Below are 22,632 nucleotides of genomic sequence, written 5' to 3' on the forward strand. Positions count from 1 at the left end.
AGGTCACCCTTGTCATGCCAAAAGTTTGTAAGGGATTCTGGGGTCTGGGCTGGGGTATATGGCCAGCTGAGAGTCTGTGCTGGTGTTTGAGGAAGCCACGAGTGTGGAGGTTGCTTGTGACGTGAATGTATGAGTGCATGAATCTTTAGTGAATGTCACACTGGGCTGAATGACAAACAGGAGGAACCCTATGTACCAGGTAAGAGAACCCCAGATCCAGGCATGTAGATCAGAACAGGCTGGGGGTTCACTGCTCGTATCTGAGGAATCTGCAACTGGTGGTGTGCTTGGAAATCTGGAGTGAGGCATGTGCTTTCTGTAGTGAACTTAGTGCTGATCAGCTGGAGAGGAGGAACGGAATATGACTGTGTACCTGCATTGTGTGTAGTTCTGACAGTGTTATGTGGGGATGTTGTCAAAGGCAGTGCCCTGCCTGTGGCAGCTTATATAGCTAGTATATATCCTGGTATATGAAGGGATGCATCTATTTGTGTGCATCTGTGGGATATGCACTCAGCTTGCTAGTAGCTGAACCTGGAAACAGGAAAGCTGTATCCCATCAGCCTGGTCAGAGAGCCCTCAGAGGGCCTCAGGGTACACTAGACTAGGCTCCAGCAGTCGGAAAGTAGAGTCCCCAGGTCTCAGAATCTGCTGGAAGTGGTAGTCTTTGTAACACACCTTAACAGCTTTTGTCCCCCAGCCCCTTCTGACATTCTTAGGATTCCAGGATGCACAGGCCCTGCTACAAATCACTGATGGAGTCTCACTTCTTCCAGAAGGCACAGGCCCTTACCTAGACACTGGTTCTTTTACACAATCATCATTACGTGCACAGTAGACAGCAAGTGTAACACCATATAGATGGCCAGCTAGCATAAAATGGAACCTAAACAATTTAGAAATCTCAATCAGAAGTATCTTTTACATAAGGTACATAATTAGTACCTTATATTAATGTCATATATCATATATGCTGTTGGCTAACACCTTTGATCATGTAGCTCGAGTGAGCTTTCTGCTTGGTTCCTTTATTCATAAGCATGTATGCATGTTCCAGTCATTACCAGCACTGCAAACTGTTTGGACAAAGTGTCATTTCAAGGATAAGTGTTTTGAATTCATTGTTAAAATATTTTCTAGTCTGACAGTCCATCTTTATACGCTAGTACAGGTAATATTACTATTACTTTTTACAGTATTATGGGAGGGCTGCTGGAGTGCTTCTGGAATGCTTGCTGGAGATTGTAAACAGTCGTCAGTCTAACAAGCAGCTGCTTATCAGTTATGCTTTCAAGGTTATTACTACTTTAGTCACAGAGCTACAATAATCACGCTTTTTTTTTTTTTTCTTTTGTAGCATCGGCCTGGTCTGCAGTTCATAATATATAGGAAAGTTTGTTCAGTAGCTTTTTGATACTCCATTGTAGGTTTTGTGTGGATCACATCAGGGTCACCAAATGCTGTGACGCAAGTCGAGGTGGACTGAAAAAACACTATGTCTACGTGGCAGGGTTCGGACAAAATGGCCTTTATTGTTTATACAAACTATTTATATATCTTAGACAGTGCAGGTGTCAGACCCTGACAGGTTTTTGTGTCCTTCTTCTGGCTTGCTATTTGCTGTTGCTGTAGGTGCCCGTGTGCTGCGGTTCTAAGTTCTGGTTCTTCTCATCCTGTTTACATACCTGACAATTTGTGGCTGTCTTAAAGGTACACGACTAAGTCTTTGAACTCAACTGACTTGTCTGCAGACCTGCTGCAGACCCCAACAATTCCCCCTTTTTGTTTTTGAACAGCTAGTACCAGGTTTGTCATGTTCTGTGGGGCCCTTGCAAACATGAGGGCAACCAAGGCAATAGCAAACAAGCAATAATGCCAATTGAGTGAATGGATGCCAAAAAGGCTGATATTTTCTCAGATTTTGGTAACATGTTGCTGCAATGGGGCACCTAAAAACCATGCAGCACATACCATCAAAATCCTCACAGCCATGTTCTTGAGCCAACAACAAAAAGCCAATAGTTGTTCTGTTTTGTATGTAATAATGGCAAATTTGACTCACATTCTTAACTGCCTAACAAGCAAGGTGATTTAACTCTTCAATGCTTTCCCTGCTGTTACTCCAGATAAGAGAAGAACCGCTGCAATACATTCCCATCAGTTCCATAAATCAACTACATCATTACATGCTTCATCCAAAGTTATATGGCATTTAAGAGCATTATGCTTATCAGCATGGTCACGTATTGATTTATGTTGGTGCCATGGTCCCTTCATAGCCTCCTACTACATTAGCATCTACATAAAGACAACTATAGACATTCAAAGTGCAAACATTATTGACTTCTTTTGGCTTAACAATATACAGAGGTAATCAATTATCCCAAATATCAAGGCTTTCAGTAAGATTCTTCATTCCCTGCATACATTCACTTTTTTGCAACAATGTCTGCAAGTCAGTTTCGAGGAAGGGCACACCAAACACAGACTGGTTCAGTAAGGAGGCCACACATCAGTTGTTGGGTTGACTGGCGGCAGCAGCACTCCGACGATCCGGCACGCTAAGCTGAGGCCGTACACAGTGAGCAGGCATCCATCGTGGGCCTTCATCTGTAGAAACACAAGCATAACCTCTCCCCCAAGTTAACAATTCATGCGGTCCCGACCAATGCTCGGTACGGGGGTCTTTCACACGTACTAGGACACCTTTGTGCTTTTGCTGCTTGTCGCCAATTGACACAAAATGTCGTATGATCGGAGGCACCACATGGTTGACAGAGATTTTCAGAAAGTTCAAAACATAACATGCTTTCTCTAATCATGTCTCTGGGGTCATTCCCTTCATTCCCCCATTCTCTCCCCCCCCCCCTTTTCTTTTTTTGATAGCAAAATACATTTCAACCGCTGTAATACACTAGATTATAAACAGCTTTTCTGCGTGACAGAACACAGTCACCCTGTACTGTGAAACAGTTTCTGGGAAGTCCTGTACTACTTTCCAAGCAAATGGTGTGTGAACGTGAGGATTACCAGCAGCCGCATCTCCCCTTACAATAGCATATGCATGCGGTGCATCGGTGGAAGGAGTAGGAAGATCAAGGAGCGGTCCGCCTATCTGTTCTACTAAATCTCAGTTCCCGTCTCTTAATGCCCCATCTCTTACAGCCTGTCAAAATCACCGAGGGTCGTGTGACATTACCGTACCATTGGAAATTGGATTTTTACCACTTCAACTTCTTCATTGCCTGTGACTGATAATGTCGTAGCGGGACCCCAATCCAGGTTTTCGCCATTTCCATCCTGTGCGGGCAGGGCCGGAGCCGAGGGAGGAAGGAGTGTGGGCTGGCACAAATGCTGAGGGGAGTCAGGGGGGCTGGGATCGGTCTGCCGAGGTTTCTGCTTGTCAGAATCGGAATCGGTATTGAGTATAAGTCGATGCAGTTGGAGAGATTTAGGGGATTCGGGGCATTGGGGAGTGACATCTGGTAAGGGACACAGACTCTTCCCCTCTCCCACCCCGTCATCCTCTTGTCTGTATTCTGAAGGGGGATACAGGGGAGGTTTGAATGATACACCCTGATTCGCATTTTGCTGACTTGGCAAGCCCCCATTTGTGTCTTGCGGATTTTTGAAGCCCCCTGCAACATGTCTAACCAGTCCCCATGTAAGCAAAAGCCCTGATGCCTCTTTCTCCCCTTTCTCTAGAGCTTCTGACAGTGTTGATCCTAAATTGTCCCAGGTCGACACACTAAGAGCAGTCACAGGGGACACTTCCATTCTACGTGTTTTGGCCCACAATAATGTATTTTTTAACCGGAGCCCATGTAAAGTATTTCCACGCTTCTCTAATACTAACTTCCACATTGATAGCGCTATGGTATCTTTAGATGGCTTACTCCCCATGCTGTCCCTGGTGGCTCACCTTACCGGTGTCACGTTCTCCCGGGATCTCGCAGCCGCTCGCTGCGCTACTCCGCTTCACCAGGCTCTGCCTCCCCAGCAACCCGCTTGGTCACAGTTTCAGGGTCGCTCCTGACACCCCTTACCGGGGTCACATCGGCACAGTCTCAGGGTCTCTTTTTGATACCCTTTACTGGGATCACATCGGTACGTCGGGGTCACCAAATGTGGTGATACAAGTCATGGTGGACTGAAAAAACACTATGTCTGCGTGGCAGGGTTCGGACAAAATGGCCCTTACTGTTTATACAAACTATTTATATATCTTAGACAGTGCAGGTGTCAGACCCTGACAGGTTTTTGTGTCCTTCTTCTTGCTTGCTATTTGCTGTTGCTGTAGGTGCCTGTATGCTGCAGTTCTAAGTTCTGGTTCTTCACACCCGATTTATATACCTGACAATTTGTGGCTGTCTTAAAGGTACACGACTAAGTCTTTGAACTCAACTGACTTGTCTGCAGACCCGCTGCAGACCCCAACAGTTTTGTATCTTATGTTTGAAGCAGAAGATTGTAAGACTCTTGATGGTTGTCTAGTTTTTGTAGGAGTTCTCATATAAGGCTTTTTCCTTTTTTATCACAAAAAACCCCAATGTAAGGAACAGCAATATTAATTATCTTTAACTGGCTTCACAGAATCATAGAATCATGTAGGTTGAAGAGACCCTTAGGATCATCAAGTTCAACCCTTTACTTAGCACTGCCAAGTCTGCTGCTAAACCATGCCCCTAAGCACCATTTCAACACCAGGGATGGTGACCCAACCACTTCCCTGGGCAGCCTGTTCCAATGCTTGACATACTTTCAGTGAAGATTTTTTCCTTAATATCCAATCTAAACCTCCCCTGCTGCAACTTGAGCCTTTTTCCTCTTGTCCTGTTGCTTGTTACTTGAGCGAAGACATCAACACCACCTTGCTACAACCACCTTTCATGTAGTTACAGTGATAAGGTGTCCCCTGACCCTCCTTTTCTGCAGATTAAACACCCTGGTACCCTTAGCTACTCCTTGTGAGACTTAGGCTCTAGACCCTTCCCCAGCCCTGTTGCCCTTCCCTGGACACGCTGCAGCCCCTCTACGTCCCTCCTGCAGTGAGGGGCCCAAACCTGAACACAGGGTTCGAGGTGCAGCCTCACCAGTGCCGAGTGCAGGGGGACAGTCCTTTCCCTTGCCCTGCTGGCCACACTGCTTCTGACACAAGCCAGGGTGCTGCTGGCCTCCTTGGCCACCTGGGCACACTGCTGGCTCATGCCCAGCCGGCTGCCGACCAGCACCCCCAGGCCCTTTCCCACCAGGCCCTTTCCAGCCGCTCTGCCCCAGCCTGTAGCGCTGTGTGGGGCTGGTGTGACCCAGGTGCAGGACCCGGCACGGAGCCTTCTTGAACCTCATCCAGCTGGCCTCGGCCCATCGGTCCGGCATGTCCAGACCCCTCTGCAGAGCCTCCTGCCCTCCCGCAGATCAATGCTGCTGCCCAGCTTGGTGTCATCTGCAAGCTTGCTGAGGGTGCACTCGATCCCCTCGTCCAGAGCGCCGATAAAGATACTGAACAGAGCTGGCCCCAGTACTGAGCCCTGGGGAACACCACTGGTGACCGGCTGCCAGCTGGATGTAACTGCATTCCCCATCACTCTTTGGGCACGGCCATCCAGCCAGCTTGTAACCCAGAGCAGAGCACATCCATCCAGGCCAGAGCAGCCAGTTTCCCCAGGAGAATGCTGTGGGAGCTGGTGTCAAAGGCTTTACTAATGTCCAGGCAGACAACATCCGCAGCCTTTGCCTCATCCACTGGGTGGGTCATGTTGTTGTAGAAGGAAATCAGGTTGGCCAAAGAGGACCTGACTTTCATAAACCTGTGCTGGCTGGGCCTGATCCCCTGGCTGTCCTGCACATGCCACATGATGGCACTCAGGCTTATCTGCTCCGTAACCTTCCCTGGCACTGAGGCCAGGCTGACAGGGCTGTAGTTTCCCAGATCTTCCTGCCCTTCTTGTAGATGGGTATCACACTGGCTGGGGCCAGACTCTTCCGGGACCTCTCAAGTTTGCCAGGACTGTTGGTAAATGATGGAGAGCGGCTTGGCGAGCTCCTCTGCCAGCTCCCTCAGTACCCTGGGGTGGGTCCCATCTGGCCCCATAGACTTGTGGATGTGTAAGTGGAGCATCAGGTCACTAACTTTCCTCCTGGACTGTGGGGACTTCGTTCTGCTCCTCCTCACCGCTGTCTTCCAGCTCAGGGGGCTGGGTACCCTGAGGGCAGCTGGTCTTGCTGTTAAAGACTGAGGCAAAGGCAGCATGAAGCACCTCAGCCTTTTCCCCATCCTTTGTGGCAGTGTTACCCCCAACATCCAATAAAGGGTGGAGATTATCCTGGGCCCTCCTTTTGTTTCTGATGTATCTGTAAAAATGTTTTTTGCTATCTTTTACAGCAGTGGACAGCCTGAGTTCTAGCTGGGCTTTCATGTCTCTAATCTTCGCCCTACATAACCTCACGACATCCTTACAGTCCTGCAGTTGCCTGTTGCTTCTTCCAGAGGTGCTAAAGCCCCGCCGAGTTCCAGCCAAAGCTCTGTTCAGCCAGGCTGGTCTTCTCCCCCACCAGCTCATCTTTCAGCACACGGGAACAGCCTGCTCCTGCACCTTTAAGAGTTCCTTCCTGAAGAACGCCCAGCCTTCCTGGACCCCTTGGCCCTTCAGAACGATCCTCCAAGGGACTCTGTCAACCAGGCTCTCAAAGAGGCAAAGCTGGGCCCTCTGGAAGTCCAGTGTAGCCATTCTGCTGACCACCCATCCTGACTTCTCTGAGAACTGAAAACTCTATCCATGCTCGCTAAGCCCAAGATGTCCTGTGACCACCACATCCCCCACCAGCGCTTCCCTGTGTGCAAACAGCAGGCCCAGCGGGACATCTCCCCTGGCTGGCTCACTGACAGCTGTCAGGCAGGCATCTGCCGCACACTCAGGAGCCTCCTGGACTGTTTCCTATCTGCTGTGCTGTATTTCCAGCAGACAGTGGTAGGTTTAAGTCCCCCACGAGGACAGGGGCTAGTGACCTTGAGACTTCTCCCAGTTGCTTGTAGAACGTTTCATCTGCCTCTTCGTCCTGGTTGGGTGGTCTGTAACAGACTCCCACCACGATGTCCACCTTGTTGGCCCTCTGCCTGGTCCTCACCCACAAACACTCAACCCTACTGTCCCATCATTCAGCTCCAGGCAGTGGAAACACTCCCTGACATACAGAGCTACCCCACTGCCTCTCCTTCGCTTGTCCCTTCTGAAGAGTTTATAGCAGGGGTCCTCAAACTTTTTAGCCAGGGGGCCGGCACACGGATGCAGTGGCAGGCAGTCATCTGCGGCTGCTTGGTTCCCCCCCCCCCATAACTCCTGGGGGGGGGGCGGGGGGTGTCTGTAAATACCAGGGGCTGGATTGAGGACCCTGCTAGGCCGTATCCGGCCCACGGGCCATAGTTTGAGGACCCCTGGATTATAGCCATCCCTTGCAGCACTCCAGTCATGCGAGTTTCCCCCCATGTTTCCGTGATGGTGACTATGTCATGGTCTTCCTGCTGCACGATGGCTTCCAGCTCCTCCTGTTTGTTGCCCGTGCTTCGGGCACTGGCATAGATGCACTTCGGCTGTGCCATCGATCTCACCTCCAGGCCTGGCATCCCACCCGCAGGCTCATCTCTGATGAGCTCGGGTTTATTCCCTTCCCGCTTTGAGTCGGGTTTAAAGCTGTCTCGACGAGCCCTGCTAACTCCTGACCAGGGATCCTTTTCCCCCTCTGAGGCAGGTGAACCCCAGCTGTGGCCAGCAGGCCTGCTGCCGTGTGAACTGACCCACGTCAGCCCCCCTGAGATCTGGCCATTGACACCAGGCCCAGAGCCAGTGCTGATCTGTGGGACCTTGCGGTGACACAGCCCCTCGCTCCCTGCGGCCGGCAGGACAGAAGGAAGCACCACCTGTGCTCCCGATCCCTCCCTCAGCCCCGAGGTCTCTCTCCGTCGCCCTCAGACTTCTTGGCGTTGGAGTTCATCGCTGCCCCTTGGAAGCCCAGCAGTGGGCAGTGATCAGAGGGCTGTACCGGGCAGGGGGTGTCCTGGTGACGTCCCTTACCCAGCCCCAGGGAGGCCAGCAGGCTGCCCAGGGGCTGGGTCCGGCCGGCATACGGCCCCTCTGTTCCTCTCAGAGTGGAGTCGCCGATGACAACCACCTTTCAGTTCTTCCTAGCAGAGCTGGTCACCATGCGTGGGGTTGGCAGCTCCTCCAACCCGGACGAGTTTTTGCCCATGTCGACACTTTCCTGACCCTCAGGCTCCAGAGCCGCACACCTGCTGTACAGGGGCACCTGGGAAGGTGGAGCAGGCCAGCAGTGACTCGCCTGCTGTCCCCAGCAGGGACCTGTTTCCATTCCTCCCGATCACTCGGGGCCCTTCCTTCTGCCTGGAGGCGAGCAGGCAGGGGACCCTCCCGCTTCCAGTGGTGACGTGTCCCTGCGGTGCATTTGTCTCAGCGATGGTAGAGCGTCTCCACCGGTCTGCCTCCCTCTCACAGTCCCTAATACTCCTGAACCTTTCTGCTTCCCCTTTCAGCTCTGCCACCAGGCTGAGCAGCTCGGCCACCCAGTCACCCCTCACACTGGTGTCACCCCTGCTGCCCTCCAGCAGCAGTGACCGGCGCAGGCAGCCGAGTGGCCCGTGACGTGGGCAGCTGTGTGCTGACATGGGAGCTCCGGCTGGGTCACCACACACCTCCTGGCACTGGCCTTTGGCCAAGCAGAAGCCATGAGTGGCTAGGTTTCTTCTGGGGGGGTGATGACAGCTGCTGGAGCTCAGCTCTCTGGGACATCAAGGGGACGGTGCCCCCACTGTGCTGCTCCTGTGCCAACAGCCACACTGTGCACTGTTTGCCTGCTTGGGCCACTCGCGCTATGTGGGGTTGCATGTGCAGGTGCTCGGCTGCCTTTGGTTGTCTTCGTCCTACAGCACTGAATAATCTTTCTTAGGATGAAAATCTTAAATGGCCAAACATTTCTGAGAAATGAGACCTCTCTGATATCTCGGTACTCTGTTAGGAGCTGATGTATAAGGAGGAAAAGTAATTCTGAAATGCTGGAATCAGCTGATGTTGCTGAGATATGCTGCAGTATCACACACAGAGGTGGAGTTTACTTGGGCGTAATGTTTCCTTCTTAGTGTATTCCATTTATGCATTTGAAAAGATGGTTAGAAAAGGTGCAGACAATCTGTGCAAAGTCATAATTTGCCAAGTTAGTTGTATGTAGTTGGTTCTTGCTTTGTTTTAAGGTGCTTTTATATTGAAAACATCACACTTCTCACCATTTTTTTTGTTCTTGATTTCAGTCTTACTAGGAACAAGTGGTTCTTTGTCTTACAACATTATGGAACAGGGGAATCTTTCATGTTGCATGCTTTATACAAAGAAAGAATTGTAGTTTCTCCCCCAGGTGTATTTAACAATAAAATAACATCATAGTAGTGCTATACTTACACACTTTGGTAAAGTTCAGTTGACAATTTCAGTCCAGGCAGTAGTTTTGTCCTTGGCTTGATAGCATATCTCTATCTTACACAATGATAGAGAGCTGTACAGGAAGTCAGAGATGATGACAATTGGTGGGAATATGGAGAGGATTTAAAACAAGAAGGAAGAAAGAAAAAAGAAAAACCCGAGCTACTAAAAGCTTCTTGTAATTTCTGTTTTATAGGTAGTGACCAAGTGAACGAATTGCCAGTGGTATTTGAAACTAGATACTGTGATACATACTGGTGGAACATTTAAGCAGTAGATTATGGATCTTGAATTGGAAAATTTAATATGGTGCATAGCTTCTCTAGTTAGCCAGGTGATATAAGCCTTTGTTAAATAGAAGGCTCTGGAAGACATTACTAATAAATAGCATTGTGTTTCAGAATATGAATGGTTCACTGGTAAATCCTGCGGTTCTCTTAGTAACTATTCTTACTTGTATTATGTCTGAATAATTCTAAAATTCCACGTATGTTTATGGCAAGTAGTACAGTGTAAAACCAAATAAGCATAACACTGCACCACAGAATATAGCTAACTTCTGTTTCCTACAGGTTATAAGTTTCCTACAGTTATATTGCAGGCAGCATATCAGATTTTCAGTTTATTAGTAACACTTCCTTTAAAATAACTAGATTGGTTGTTACAGAGTTAATGAAAAGATGCTTATTGGAATAGGAAACTGTTTCCCTATAATTGTCTCTTTGTTTTCTTAGCCTCCTCCAGGAAATGTGAAAATGCCTAATGTACCCAGTACCCAGCCAGCAATAATGAAACCAACAGAAGAACCAGCTGCTTACACACAAATTGCAAAGGTTTGTCTGTAACTTTCAGGTACTAGGTTCCTTTTAATTATAGTTATTTAAATATACTTCTGGAATAATGTATTTTATAAATAAGCATTGCTTTCCTGATGATTTATGAAAATTAATATTGCCTTTAAGTAAGTGGTTAATACATGAATTCATGCAATATTAGGTCAAACTTCATCCATAACTAGAGATGCTTAATTATAGAAAACAGTCTTGGAATATTTATTTTGTGTTCATATTTTTTATCAATATCTAATGATTCTTACTTTGTTCAGGAGCATGCCTTGGCCCAGGCAGAACTGCTAAAGCGTCAAGAAGAACTGGAAAGAAAAGCAGCCGAACTAGATCGCAGAGAAAGAGAAATGCAGAGTCTAAATCAGCAGGGGGGTATGCATGAAAGAAATACTTCTTTAAATTGCAGAAATTTCACTTGTTGTTAGAAACTGTTCTAGTTTTACAGTGACATGGTGAAGCTGATCAAAGAGGGGGTTTTGTAATCTCTGCAGGAAATTTTATCTCCCTTCAGACAGTGCATACAGTGAGTAAAACCTGTCCTGTCCTGTGCAGATTTTTAGTTTGGCCTCTGTTACAGGTTACTCCTTGTTATCAGCTATTTTTATTCTTGGTTAATATCTAAGTAATGCTACTGAATAGAAATAGAGCATTTTGAGAAGTAAAAGTAACTTCGTAAGTAACATCTCTTTGATTTATCTTGTCAGTATTTATAGTTGTAAGAGAACTTTCATTTTTTTAAACATTTTCATGTCTTTTGCCATGTTACAGACATAACATTCTATGCAAACAGCAGAAAGATCTATTATTAATCTTTTATTAATTTTTCATATGACACTTTGGAACCTATAGTCAAGATCAAGTATCTCATTTGGCCACAAACTGTAAGTGTGCTGTGCAGAACCATCAGTTTTTGTGTGGCAGTTTCACAGATGAGAAGATTGACATTCCCTTAACTAGAGATACTTTTCTTTAAGTAGATCTGTGGGAATATTCCTTTTCAAAAGCAACAACTTCAGACCAAAGTTAGGAAAAAAAATTTAAAAACCACAAAACACTTTGTGCAAGGCTGACTTTCTGTGCTCTTTTCACTTTCAGTGTGTGTCTAGAATTTTATTTCCATATGTGCTGGTTTCTTTTGAATATACAGTGGTACCATTCCAGATTGCATACTTGCTTAGTAATTCAAATTCTCAGAGAATTTTATACAATAGAGTAGAACAGAATATTTTCATTTGGAACAGACCTAAAATGACCATCTAGTCGAACTGCCTGACCACTTCATGGCTGACCGAAAGTTAAAGCATATTATTAAGTCCAAATGCCTCTTGCATACTGACAGCCTCAGAGCATTGACCACTTCTCTATGAAGCCTGTTCTGGTGTTTGACCACCCTCTCGGTAAAGAAATGTTTCCTTATTTCCAGTCTAAACCTCCCCTGATGCAGCTTTGAACCATTCCTACGCGTCCTGTCACTGGATACCTGGGAGAAGAGATCAACAGCTCCCTCTCCACTTCTACTCCTCAGGAAGCTGTCGGGAGCAGTCCTATGCCAGTCATTTGCTAGGATCTGGGAATGGGGAATTGGTGTTCTTCTTCTAAGGGAAAGAATCATGGTGATATTGTCCCTTCATTAAACCATTTCTATTTTTTCAGTATTTTTTCTTTTCAATCTCTCTATTAAATCTCTGTCCCTCTTCTTCCAGATAATGATTTCTTTTTGGTTATTTTTTAATTTCCTTCTCCATGTATTGCCCTCCATCTAATTTAACAAACTTACATTGATGGTCTTGATTGATTACTTTGCCAGGCTTTAGGGGCAGTTTTGTTCATCTGTTCATCTGTATCTTGGGGAACAGAACTCTGATACCCCATGCATGTTTCAGGATATTTTTAGAATGGCTGTTTGTTACTAGGTTGCAGTTGTTTACAATTAAATGCTTGAAGAATCCATGAAGAATCTAAAGATTCTTTAGGAAGGCTTAACAGAGAAGAGAGAGCTCTTAAGAAGATACTGTTTTTTTACTGGATGACTCTGTAAAAGATGCTGCAAATCAGGAATTATGTATTGTGACTGACTGAGGAGAAAAATGTACTTTTCCTTTCGATTTTTTTTTCTTTTACACACTCATTTGAACTCCTTTGGAAACACTGTGGAGTTGTCTTGATTGCAGGACAGGGTCTTTAGCAAATGCTGTAGCTATTTGGATTCAGTTTAAGATTCTGGCTGCACATCTAGGACACTGTCATCATACTTAATTGACTACAGTGCAAAGAGCTTCCAAGCTTGTAGGTCAGCTTAGATTGAAGCTTTTGGTCTTTTCTGCTCAGGTCCTGTGCAGCATTGCATTTGAGCTAATTAAATTGCGCTGCTTCCTGTTTCAGCTAGTTCAGTTGGGCATGCCTGAAAATCCCTTTCTGTGCTTGCATGGAGCTAGTTTGGGGGTGTCTGCATTCATAGTGTAGGCATGCCATTGAAGTTACATTAATAGGCCTTGGTGTGGTAACTTGGGTTGAATTAAGTAACTCTGAGCTAGGTCTTTGCTTGTCAAGATACAATCTTGGAATATGAGTACCAAAGTGTATTTAGAGAAAGACCACTTGGTTTTTGATGTCAAACTGTCTCACCAAGCTGTCTTTTAGTTCTTGGTTGAAAATTCTGAAACCTGTACTATAGCAGTGGGTAAGCACATGAAATACAGTTCTTAAATATGAACTTGAATTATTGTAAGATACCTGAATTTTTCCACAACTCTGTCTTGAAACTATCAGTCCTGAGAGAAATAACCATATACTGCAGAATGAGAGAAATAACTATATACTGCAGAATGAAGATCTGAATTATTATCAGATATTTTTCATATAAGAAATCCCAAAGTAGTCTTTAATATTGGTGGGAACATTACTTAATTACCTTCTCTATGCTCCGTCTGCCAATCCCCTGCTCTGAAAGGCTGGTAAAAATTTGGGTAGAAGAGACAGAAAACTACCAAGTGCTTTGGACCTTTTTGAGCAGAACTGACAGCTTCATCTTGTCTGAGTGGGGGAACAAATAAGAAATAATGCAAGTATGTAAGCTTTGCAAGTTTTCTGTTCTTACCAGATGAACTCCTAGTAAATATACGGTTGAAGATGGAAGAAGCAAGCAAAACTTTGTGTCAGATTTTCATATAAAGCTGCCTTTAGGTTTGTCGTTCAGCTCCACTTTTGGAACATAGTGATTAATGTATCTCTTGCATCCAGAATTTGAAATGCTATGGTAAGGGTTTGTTGCAGTTATTATCTCAGTTGAATCTCTGAGTCTGTGCGTGATACAACTTGTGTTTCCTGGAATGTATCCTCTAGCAAATCAGCACACAGGAAATCCAAATCTCTGATACTGTGTCCTTTGTGGTGTCCTCACTCCCTCACACAACTTCTTGTAACAAAAAAAGTAGCTTAGATAATTTCAGTAGCTGCATTTCTTGAGGTTTGTGCACTTTTAGGTAGAGCTTTGACTGTAAATTATATTGGCAACTAGTTCAAAGAGTTAGAGACAGCCTACTGTTAAAAATACCAGGATTCTGAGAATAAAAGAATGCTTTTCAGTCCCCAGTCTTTGTGTTCAACAAAGTGTGTGAGTACGGTGGGACTTCAGGGAAACGTGCATTTAAAAGTCAAGGAACTCTGAGAAATTGTTTATCTGACCATATTTGTTTGCTTTGTGAAGAATTATCTTTTCTTATTACTTTATAGGAGCTGTCAGGTACCTGCTTAGTCTTCTACATAGATAAAATATTGTGCTTTCCTTGATCCGTCTGCACTTCATTGTATTTTATTTCTGAAGTTTATTTTCAGTATTGTGTGAGGATTGCCAATAAAACTCTGGGGGTTTTGGTAGCCTAAGTTATCCATATGCTTGTGAAACTCATGTAAAACAATTTGAATTAAGTCAAAATGTGTATCTCTTTCTAGTATACAGAGATCAAAACTGTATTATGAAGCTCTTCTTTTTTTTCTGTTTTGCAGGTAGAAAAAATAACTGGCCACCTCTTCCTGAGAATTTTCCAGTAGGTCCTTGTTTCTACCAGGACTTTTCTGTAGACATTCCTGTAGAATTCCAGAAGACAGTAAAGATTATGTACTATTTGTGGATGTGTAAGTGTTTTTTTAAAAGAAAAAACAAAATACCTATTCAAACTTGATAGTACATACCTGCTGCTTTGGCTTTGGTAACATCTGCAATGAGAAATTGTTTAAAATCCGGAAGTCATAAGTTGAAGTGAAATCTTTTTGTTAGCTTCGATTTTAAAAGTCTTGCTCTATTTCATGGAAACTTACACAGATAAAAAGGAGGAGGATTATCCTAAGGCAGTGTGGTTCTAGTATATTGCTGTGTTCTGGTTTAAGTATCTGTGTTACTGTAAAATGAGCTTTGACCATTTATTAAATTTGAAATAATTTTACTGGTTTTAAAATCAGCGTATACATTAAGAAATATAATTCATGATTTGCATTAATAGGCTTGTGAGTTAAGAAGTAAAATATCAATTTGATTTACTATACTATACTATAAAACTAAAGTTTTATATAGTTTCATAACATTTTTATTCTATAGTGGAGACTTAATATAATTTTAGTCTGTTTTAAAAAATAGCATAAAGTAAATTAACTGAAGAATCAGTCCATGTTAAAACTGTCCTTTGTGTACACCAAGAGTGCTCTACACCATCTTTGTGGGGTTGATTTTACCTTCATTGCAGTGCTGTGTTTTGACTGGAGAACTACTGGATGAACCAAATGTACAAGTGCCACAACATTTGTTTCTTCTGTTTTGTCCAGTGTTACGAGAGCCTACTAATTACTCTGAGACTGAGAAAGTTCCAAAGACTTAGTGCTTTTATGCCTTTAATGTATTTTTAGCATACTAAGGGAATGTGAATTTCAGAATTTTTCTACATTTTTTTTCAGGGCTTCAGATTTAGTTACCAGCTCTGTAATTTTACCTGTTAAATCTGGTAATTTTATTACTGTGATTGAACCATGTAGCGGAAACACAAAACGAGCAGTCAGCATTGAATCAAGTGAATTCAACTTCATCATAATCCACAGCTTTCTGTATTCATTGCTGGGTCATTACCCTTCAAGTAAGCAACTAAATCCACTGTAGAATGTGTGACAAGTCACTCTCATATATTTGACACATTTAAGATTTCTATGAAATCTGAGATTGCATACTCCAGAATTCTAGGATAGTTACTAATTCTGGTCATTTGCAGGGCTGAGTTCTGAAAGTGCTGTATGTTTCAAACACAAGGTAAATTTGGGCAGTGAGAGCTGGAATATTGATACTGTTTTTCTTTTTCCTTCTTATGGTGAGAAATAAAGGAAGCAGCAACGTTACAGTATTTCAAAATATATAGGAGTTGTGCTTTTGTACTAACATGACATTTTCTTCTAGGTAGACGGAGGTTTTAACTGAGCCCTCTTGTTCTTTTCCTTCTTTAGCTCTAGTACTCTCTGACTTAGGGTTTACTTGGGAAGGAAGAAAGAGAATGCATAATAAAGGAAAAGAAATACAAAATCTGTTTCAGTCTAAAAATAAAGATTTGAGTCCAGAACTCTGTGCCTTAGGGCTGGCTGTTGAATCAGTACTTGTGACTCTTCTTTCCCAGGATTGTATTTTGGTTTGGCTCATTTTTCATTAGGAATGGCTCTGCTTCCTCAGCGGAGCACTTACTACCATAGCAAACCAGTCTGCTTCTACTTGCTGCTCTAGCCTACATTTTATTTCCTCTTCCAGAGCTTGCTAGGTGTTTTAAGGCCTTGGGGATCCATAATCACATTTGGATAAATACAGTACTATGTGCTCAGCACTTTGTAAAGTAGGTTAGTTTTCCTCTTCCTTTTTAGCAGTCCTAGGAACAACCTTTTCTGTTTCAGTTTTCTGTGTATTTCCAATGTTAGTAGCAATTTTATTTCCCTATTCTTGGTCTTCATGTATCTGAGGAAACTGTTTTACTGGTTTCAGATCTATATGCTCTTTATCTCATGAGAAAACAAATCTGTTTGTATTCCATGAATTCATCCATTTTTCTCTTTATTTGTATCAGAAGTCAGTTTTCTGATTCCTTGATGTGGTGCAGATTTTCTTGTTTTCCTTTGGAGAACCCTTTTTTTTGACAGACTTAGTGCTCCCATGATTTTGTGAACTACAGCAATCAATTAGCAGTGTCTTATGTCAGCTGCCAGTGTAGCTTTCCTCTTTTGTCTTGGTTTAGTGAATGTTGCTGTTTTAGTGGCTTGCAGATAGAATGGGAGTCTTCCTGGCTCTTCAGCACAGAGCACTACTTTTTAGATCGTTCTGTGCTGTTACTATTGAAATGGCCCATGTCTCTTGACCTGTATCTTAACACCAAGAATTTTTTGGCTCAGAAGCCTGTGTTTTCTAGCTGCTTTCCCCACAGTCTCATAGCAGGTACAAAATGAACAGTACTCGTTTTCAAAGAGTATTTCATATTTGAAGTTACAAAACAAAGTGCTGCTTAAACTCATGGAAAGCTTTTGTGGCATTTTGGTTTGTGGCTTTATATATCACAGAATCATGGAATGGTCAGGGTTGGAAGGGACTTCTGGAGATAATCTAGTCCAAACCTCTGCTAAAGCAGGTTCACCTAAAGTAGATCACATTCAGGCAGATTTTCAATGTCTCCAGAGAAGGAGACTCCACAACCTCCCTGGGCAGGCCATTACAGGGCTTTGTCACTGTCAAAGTAAAGAAGTTCTTCCTCATGTTCAGGTGGAACTTCCTGTGTTGCAGGTTGTGCCCGTTGCCCCTTGTCCTGTTGCTGGGCGCTACTGAAAAGAGCCTGGCCCCAGCCTCTTGACACTCGCCCTTAGGATATTTGTAGACATTGATAAGATCCCCTTTATGTCTTCTCTTCTCCAGGCTAAACAGGCCCAGGTCCCCCAGCCTTTCCTCATAAGGGGAGGTGCTCCAGCCCCCTCAGCATCTTTGTAGCCCTCTGCTGGACCCTCTCCAGTAGCTCCCCATCTCTCTTGAACTGGGGAGCCCAGAACTGGACACAGCACCCCAGATGTGGCCTCACCTTGGCAAAGTACAGAGGGGGAGTATAAACTCCCTCGACCTGCTGGCCACGGTCCTCCTGGTGTACCCCAGGATCTTACTGGCCTTCTTGGCCACCAGGGCACACTGCTGGCTCATGGGCAGCACTCCCAGATCCTTCTCTGCAGAGCTGCCTTCCAGTGGGTCAACCCCCGGCCTGTGCTAGTGGTGTGTGGGGTTGTTCTTCTCTTGGTGCAGGACCTTTGTTGAACTTCATTAGGGTCCTCTCTGCCCAACTCTGTAGCCTGTCTGGGCCTCGCTGAATGGCAGTGCAGCCTTCTAGGGTATCAGCCACTGCCACCAGTTCTGTATCATCAGCAAACTTGTCCCTTCATCTGGGTCATTGATGAGCAAGTTGAACAGGGACTGGTCCCAGTACTGACCCCTGGGCCACACCGCTGGCTACAGGCCTCCAGCCAGACTCTGTGCTGCTGGTCACAACGCCCTGGGCTCTGCCATCCATCCAGTTCTCAATCCACCTCGCTGCCCGCTCATGTAACCCACACTGCCTGGGGTTACCTATGAGGATGTTACGGGAGACAGTGTCAGAAGCCTTGCTGAGGTCAAGGTGGACAGCGTTCACGCTTGCCCTTCGTCTGGCCAGCCAGTCATTCCATGATGGGAAGCCATTAGATTGGTCAGATGTGATTTCTCTGTGGTGAATCCATGTTGACTCTTCCTGATGACCTTCTTTTCCTCCACATGCTTTGAGATGACCTCCAGGATGAGCATCACCTTTCCAGGGATGGGGGTGAGGCTGACTGGCCTGTAGTTTCCTGGGTCCTCCGTCTTGCCCTTCTTGAAGACTGGAGTGGCATTGGCTTTCCCCCAGTCCTCCAGCAGCTCTCCGTGACCTTTCAAAGATGATGGAGAGGGGCTTGGCATTTACAGCTGCCAGCTCCCTCAGTGCTCAGGGGTGCATCCCATGCGGGCCCATGGATCTGTGGGTGTCAGGTTTGCTTAAGTGATCTCTAGCATTGAGCAAGGGAGAGTCTTCTGTTTTCCAGACCTCCTCTCTTGCCTCCAGGGTCTGGGAAAGTGGAGGGCCGGCCTTGGCAGTGAAGCCTGAAGCAAAGTCAACATGCAGTAACTCTGCCTTCTGTGTGTCCTTTGTCCCCAGGGAACCCACCTCATTCAGCAGCGGGCACACGTTTTCCCTAGTCGTCCTTTTCCTGCAGATGTACTTGAAGAAGCCCTTCTTGTGTCCTTGCCTTCCCTTGCCCGATTTAGTTCCAAATGGACCTTAGCCTTCCTCGTTGCCTCCGTGCATGTTCCGACAGCATTCCTATGTGGCCTGTGCCTTTTTCCACATGCTGTAAACGACCTTCTTCTGTTTGAGTTTTGCCAGAAGCTCCTTGCTCTTCCATGCAGGCCTCCTGTCCCCTTTGCGCAGTTTCCTACCCATGGGGTTGTACGTGTCTTGAGCTTGGAGTAAGTGATGCTGGAGTAATAGCCATGGACCCCCCTACTTCTACAGGCCTAACCCAAGGGCATCCTCCAAGTAGGTCCTTGGAGAGGCCGGAGTTAGCTGTCCTGAAGTCCAGGGTTGCAGTCGTACTTGTTGCCCTGCATCCTCCGTGCAGGACCCTGAACTCCACCATCTTGTGGTCACTGCATCCAAGGCTGCCCCCAGCCTTCACATCTCCAACCAGTCCTTCTTTGTTTGGTAGTACAAGGTCCAGCAGCACACTTGGCCTCGTTGGCTCCTCCACCACCTGGGTCACAAAGTTACCGTCAGTGATTTGTAGGAACCTCCTGAACTGTGTGTGCCTAGCTGTGTTGTCTTTCCAGCAGATACCAGGGTAGTTGATGTCCTCTATGAGAACCAGGGCCTGTGATCATGAGACTGCCTCCAGCCATCTGTAGAAGACGTCATCAACATCCTCTTCCTGATCAGGTGGCCTGTAATACAGGTTGTGAATGTTTCAGTTTTCTATGAACATGAGTTTTAAAGGTTTCCAACGACCAGTGATTTGAACTGTAGATTCTGGTAGAAGAATAATATTCGAAAGTGCCAACTTCTGTGGTATTTTTTTCTGTTAGGAGAGTTTCATCTCATCCATCCTTCTGTCTGAGGATAAAATCAGTAGTACATCTATCAGTCTGTATTGATGTTTGTTCTGCTTGTTCCTGAGAACTGCCAAGGATGGACACTTCATAAATGTCCTCCAAGCTTGTTCTACTGTGTTGCTGTCTTTTTTTCATTAGAAGATGTTTCCAAGTATATAATTTAATTCTCCCTTCCTGTGTTTTTATTCTTCCCTGTTCTGTCCACTGTTGTTATGGAGAACACATTTATCCCCATTAGTCATCTCCTTTTGGCTAAATTAGCATAGTTTATTCAGCCTTTCCTTGTTGGTTGTTTTTTCTAGAGGTCTGATTGGTTGCTCTCTTAAAGGTTTGCTGCTTACCATTTTATGGTGTTTTTAAGTGTGTACCATCAAAAATTTTACAGTGGACTGTGTTCAACAGTGTACAAAGTTTTAGCTGAAGCCCTAATGGACTGTGTAGACAAAAAAACACGTTCACATTCTTGATAGCATGTGCTTATGTTAAGGTTCTGATCTAAGCTTGTTTTAGAATATATTTTTTCCTATGGAAAATATTTCTGTTGTTTTTAAGGCATGTTTGCACATGTCTTATATGGTCCCTCTCCAGAAAGAGCAGAACGGACAAGAAACAAAAGCCTAAATTACACTTGAAGCCACTCTGTGCTCCAAGGTTGTGTGTGATCAAACTTCACCAGCTTTGTCCTCAGTTGTCAGTTGCCTTGTGCTTTAAAACTCTCCATTTTGTAGGCATCCCATTCCCCTTGAGGCAGTCTGTTACAGGGTGACAGTCCAGCTGATTGCTGGCAAGAATTCCTGGCATTCTTTTGTCATGTGACCTAGTGAGTACCTTGGTTTCTGGAGAAGAGCATCAGTAGAAGGTTACTGAAATGAAATTTACTACAAAAGTTTGTTTTCATACAGTCCCAAATGGGACTGCAAAATAATAATCTCAATAATGTAGATGCCAGGTAGCATCAGTGCAATTTGTGGTCTGCAATTCACTTTGAAACAGTAAGGGATGAAAGTGTGGTTAATTAAGACAAGGAACATATATGTAAGTAGAATTCTTCTGCATAAGGAAGTTTACATTAATAAAAATGAAGTTGAGTCTGAATATTTATTAAATTAATGTAATTTCCCATTGTTGACTCATATTCTAGCATGAATGCCCCCCCCCTTTTAATCTCAGCTACTCCCACAGCTAAACTAGGAGAAAGCTTTCTTAGATCACTTCACACCAAGTGCTGTATTGATATACCTGTGAAATTGTTGCCATACAGATGTTGCATGTTGCAGACTTCTGCCAAAACCTTAGGTCATTTCAGCCCCCAGTGATCATTGTCTTACGATAATTTGTATCATAGTTTAATTTGAAGAGTGCAGTAGGCGGAAGGTACTTAAAACCATCACCCTGACACCTGTCCGTTCATATAACAGCAAAGCTTATCTGGGTCACTTAGTGAAAGTGTTGGCTCAAAGAACAAATGCATCTCGCAGCACCTGCTGTAACTTGCAGCAGGCAGAGAGAAGAGGGGGAGAATTGTCAGTGAAGTCCTGTGTCTCCATGCATAGCTTGCTAATATGTGGTTTTTACAGCTCGAATTCTCCATGACAGTAGTGAAGTAGACCCATCTTGTTGCTTGTATTGTGCTATTAAGTGTCAGTAGTGGGTGTGACATTTCAGCCCTCTTCTGCACTGATGGTGTTTTTTAAAACTTGTCCTGTTACCGTAATTGCAATTACACAAAAAAGTAGTAATTTTGGAAAGTTCAAACTCCACCATAATGCAGACGTTTTGAGTAATCTGGGGTGTCTCCCTGTTTTCCAGTATTGACTAGAAAAAGAAAGAATACCCCTTAGTAAACTTTCACATATTTATCGAAGGGAGGCAGGAATTCGGATTAGTATATCCTTTGTTACAGTTTATAAGGCACACACACACAAATTCGGAAGTTGGTTGCTTTGCTGACCTCTTGGAACAGTGCTAAGATATATATAGATGCATTAAATGCTTTTTATTTAGAAATACAAAGTCCTCTGTTTCTGGTGACTCTTACAGGAAGATATATTTTGTCTGAGGGAAATGTTTTGAGTTTCATCAGCCTTTCAGCCTTTCATGCAATGATGTAGGCATTTTGCTTTATGATTTTTTTCCCACTATGTTGATTTAGGGTTTATTTAAGTACTAGTTAAGAGGGCAGCAAGAGTTTGAGGAGTGTTTTTTTCAGATTCTTTGTTATCTTGCCAGTTCTTCTGTTAATCTTACCTTCCAGTAGAATGACCAAAATGTTTCTCCGAACTTCAATAATAAATCATTGCTGCAAGGAAGAGCTTGTGTACTATCAATTATAAATACCCTACTTCACTGTGGTCCACAGGGACAGAAACTGTCCTCTGAGACAGCAAAATCACTCCTGAATCACTGGTTATTGCTGAGTAAAGACAGAAATTAATGTTCATCTTTTAAGTCTGGCAGGACTGAATTAAGTGCCAGATAGCATGAAGGTAGTAGTTGTAATGTTTCTTAATTCTGCTGTATCTTTTTCTGTTCTAAGAACTAAATATATTTGAAATAAACTGGAGGACATAATGCCAATGCATTTATTTTTGGTAGAAATTCAGTAGTTAAACTGTAACGAGGTCTGCCAATGAGAAAATGCTAGTATTGAGCTAAGAATGGAACACCAAAAGAGCAGGTGTTTAAGACTCATGTTCTAAGAAATGCTTGAGTATGCAAAATGTATTAAAGCATCTAGAACATCTTGCAGGTTTTGTCTACTGAGAGGCATTTTTACTAAGTGGAGCTATTTTGCTTTGTTACGTCGAAGACAAGAAGCTTTTAATTGAAAGATTTTTTTGGAAATGTTTGTTTTCAAATTAGAATGTATGCAGTGCCAAATTTGTCTCAAAAAATATGTCTCTCAGAAATATTTACTAGTCTGTTAAGTATCTGTGTCCAGTTATTACTATAGAAGAAGTATGTATTCTTGAAGCTGTAGAAACTTCTTTCTTCATCATCTGCAGTTTGAAAATGTTTTATTTTTATGACAGGATTTTTTCCTTCACCCTGTACCTGATAGTACTTGAATTTTCATGTTCAGTGGTTTTCACTTGTGAATACAGGGCTTACCTGAAAGTTGGAAAATGTT

At 44.2% G+C, this 22,632-nt stretch overlaps 1 protein-coding gene across 2 annotated transcripts in view; it reads left to right on the top strand.

The window, feature by feature from the left end:
• Window positions 1–22,632, top strand: part of SCAMP1 (secretory carrier membrane protein 1) — a 50,621-nt gene that overhangs the window by 18,557 nt on the left and 9,432 nt on the right. For both annotated transcript variants that reach the window (XM_037373340.1, XM_037373339.1), the window contains 3 exons: window positions 10,220–10,318; window positions 10,591–10,702; window positions 14,336–14,464. In XM_037373340.1, the coding sequence (XP_037229237.1) occupies window positions 10,220–10,318; window positions 10,591–10,702; window positions 14,336–14,464 (340 nt within the window). The remainder of the gene's footprint in view (window positions 1–10,219; window positions 10,319–10,590; window positions 10,703–14,335; window positions 14,465–22,632) is intronic.

The sequence above is a fragment of the Falco rusticolus genome, chromosome Z (assembly GCF_015220075.1).
Source record: "Falco rusticolus isolate bFalRus1 chromosome Z, bFalRus1.pri, whole genome shotgun sequence".
In the NCBI taxonomy this organism is placed as follows: domain Eukaryota; kingdom Metazoa; phylum Chordata; class Aves; order Falconiformes; family Falconidae; genus Falco; species Falco rusticolus.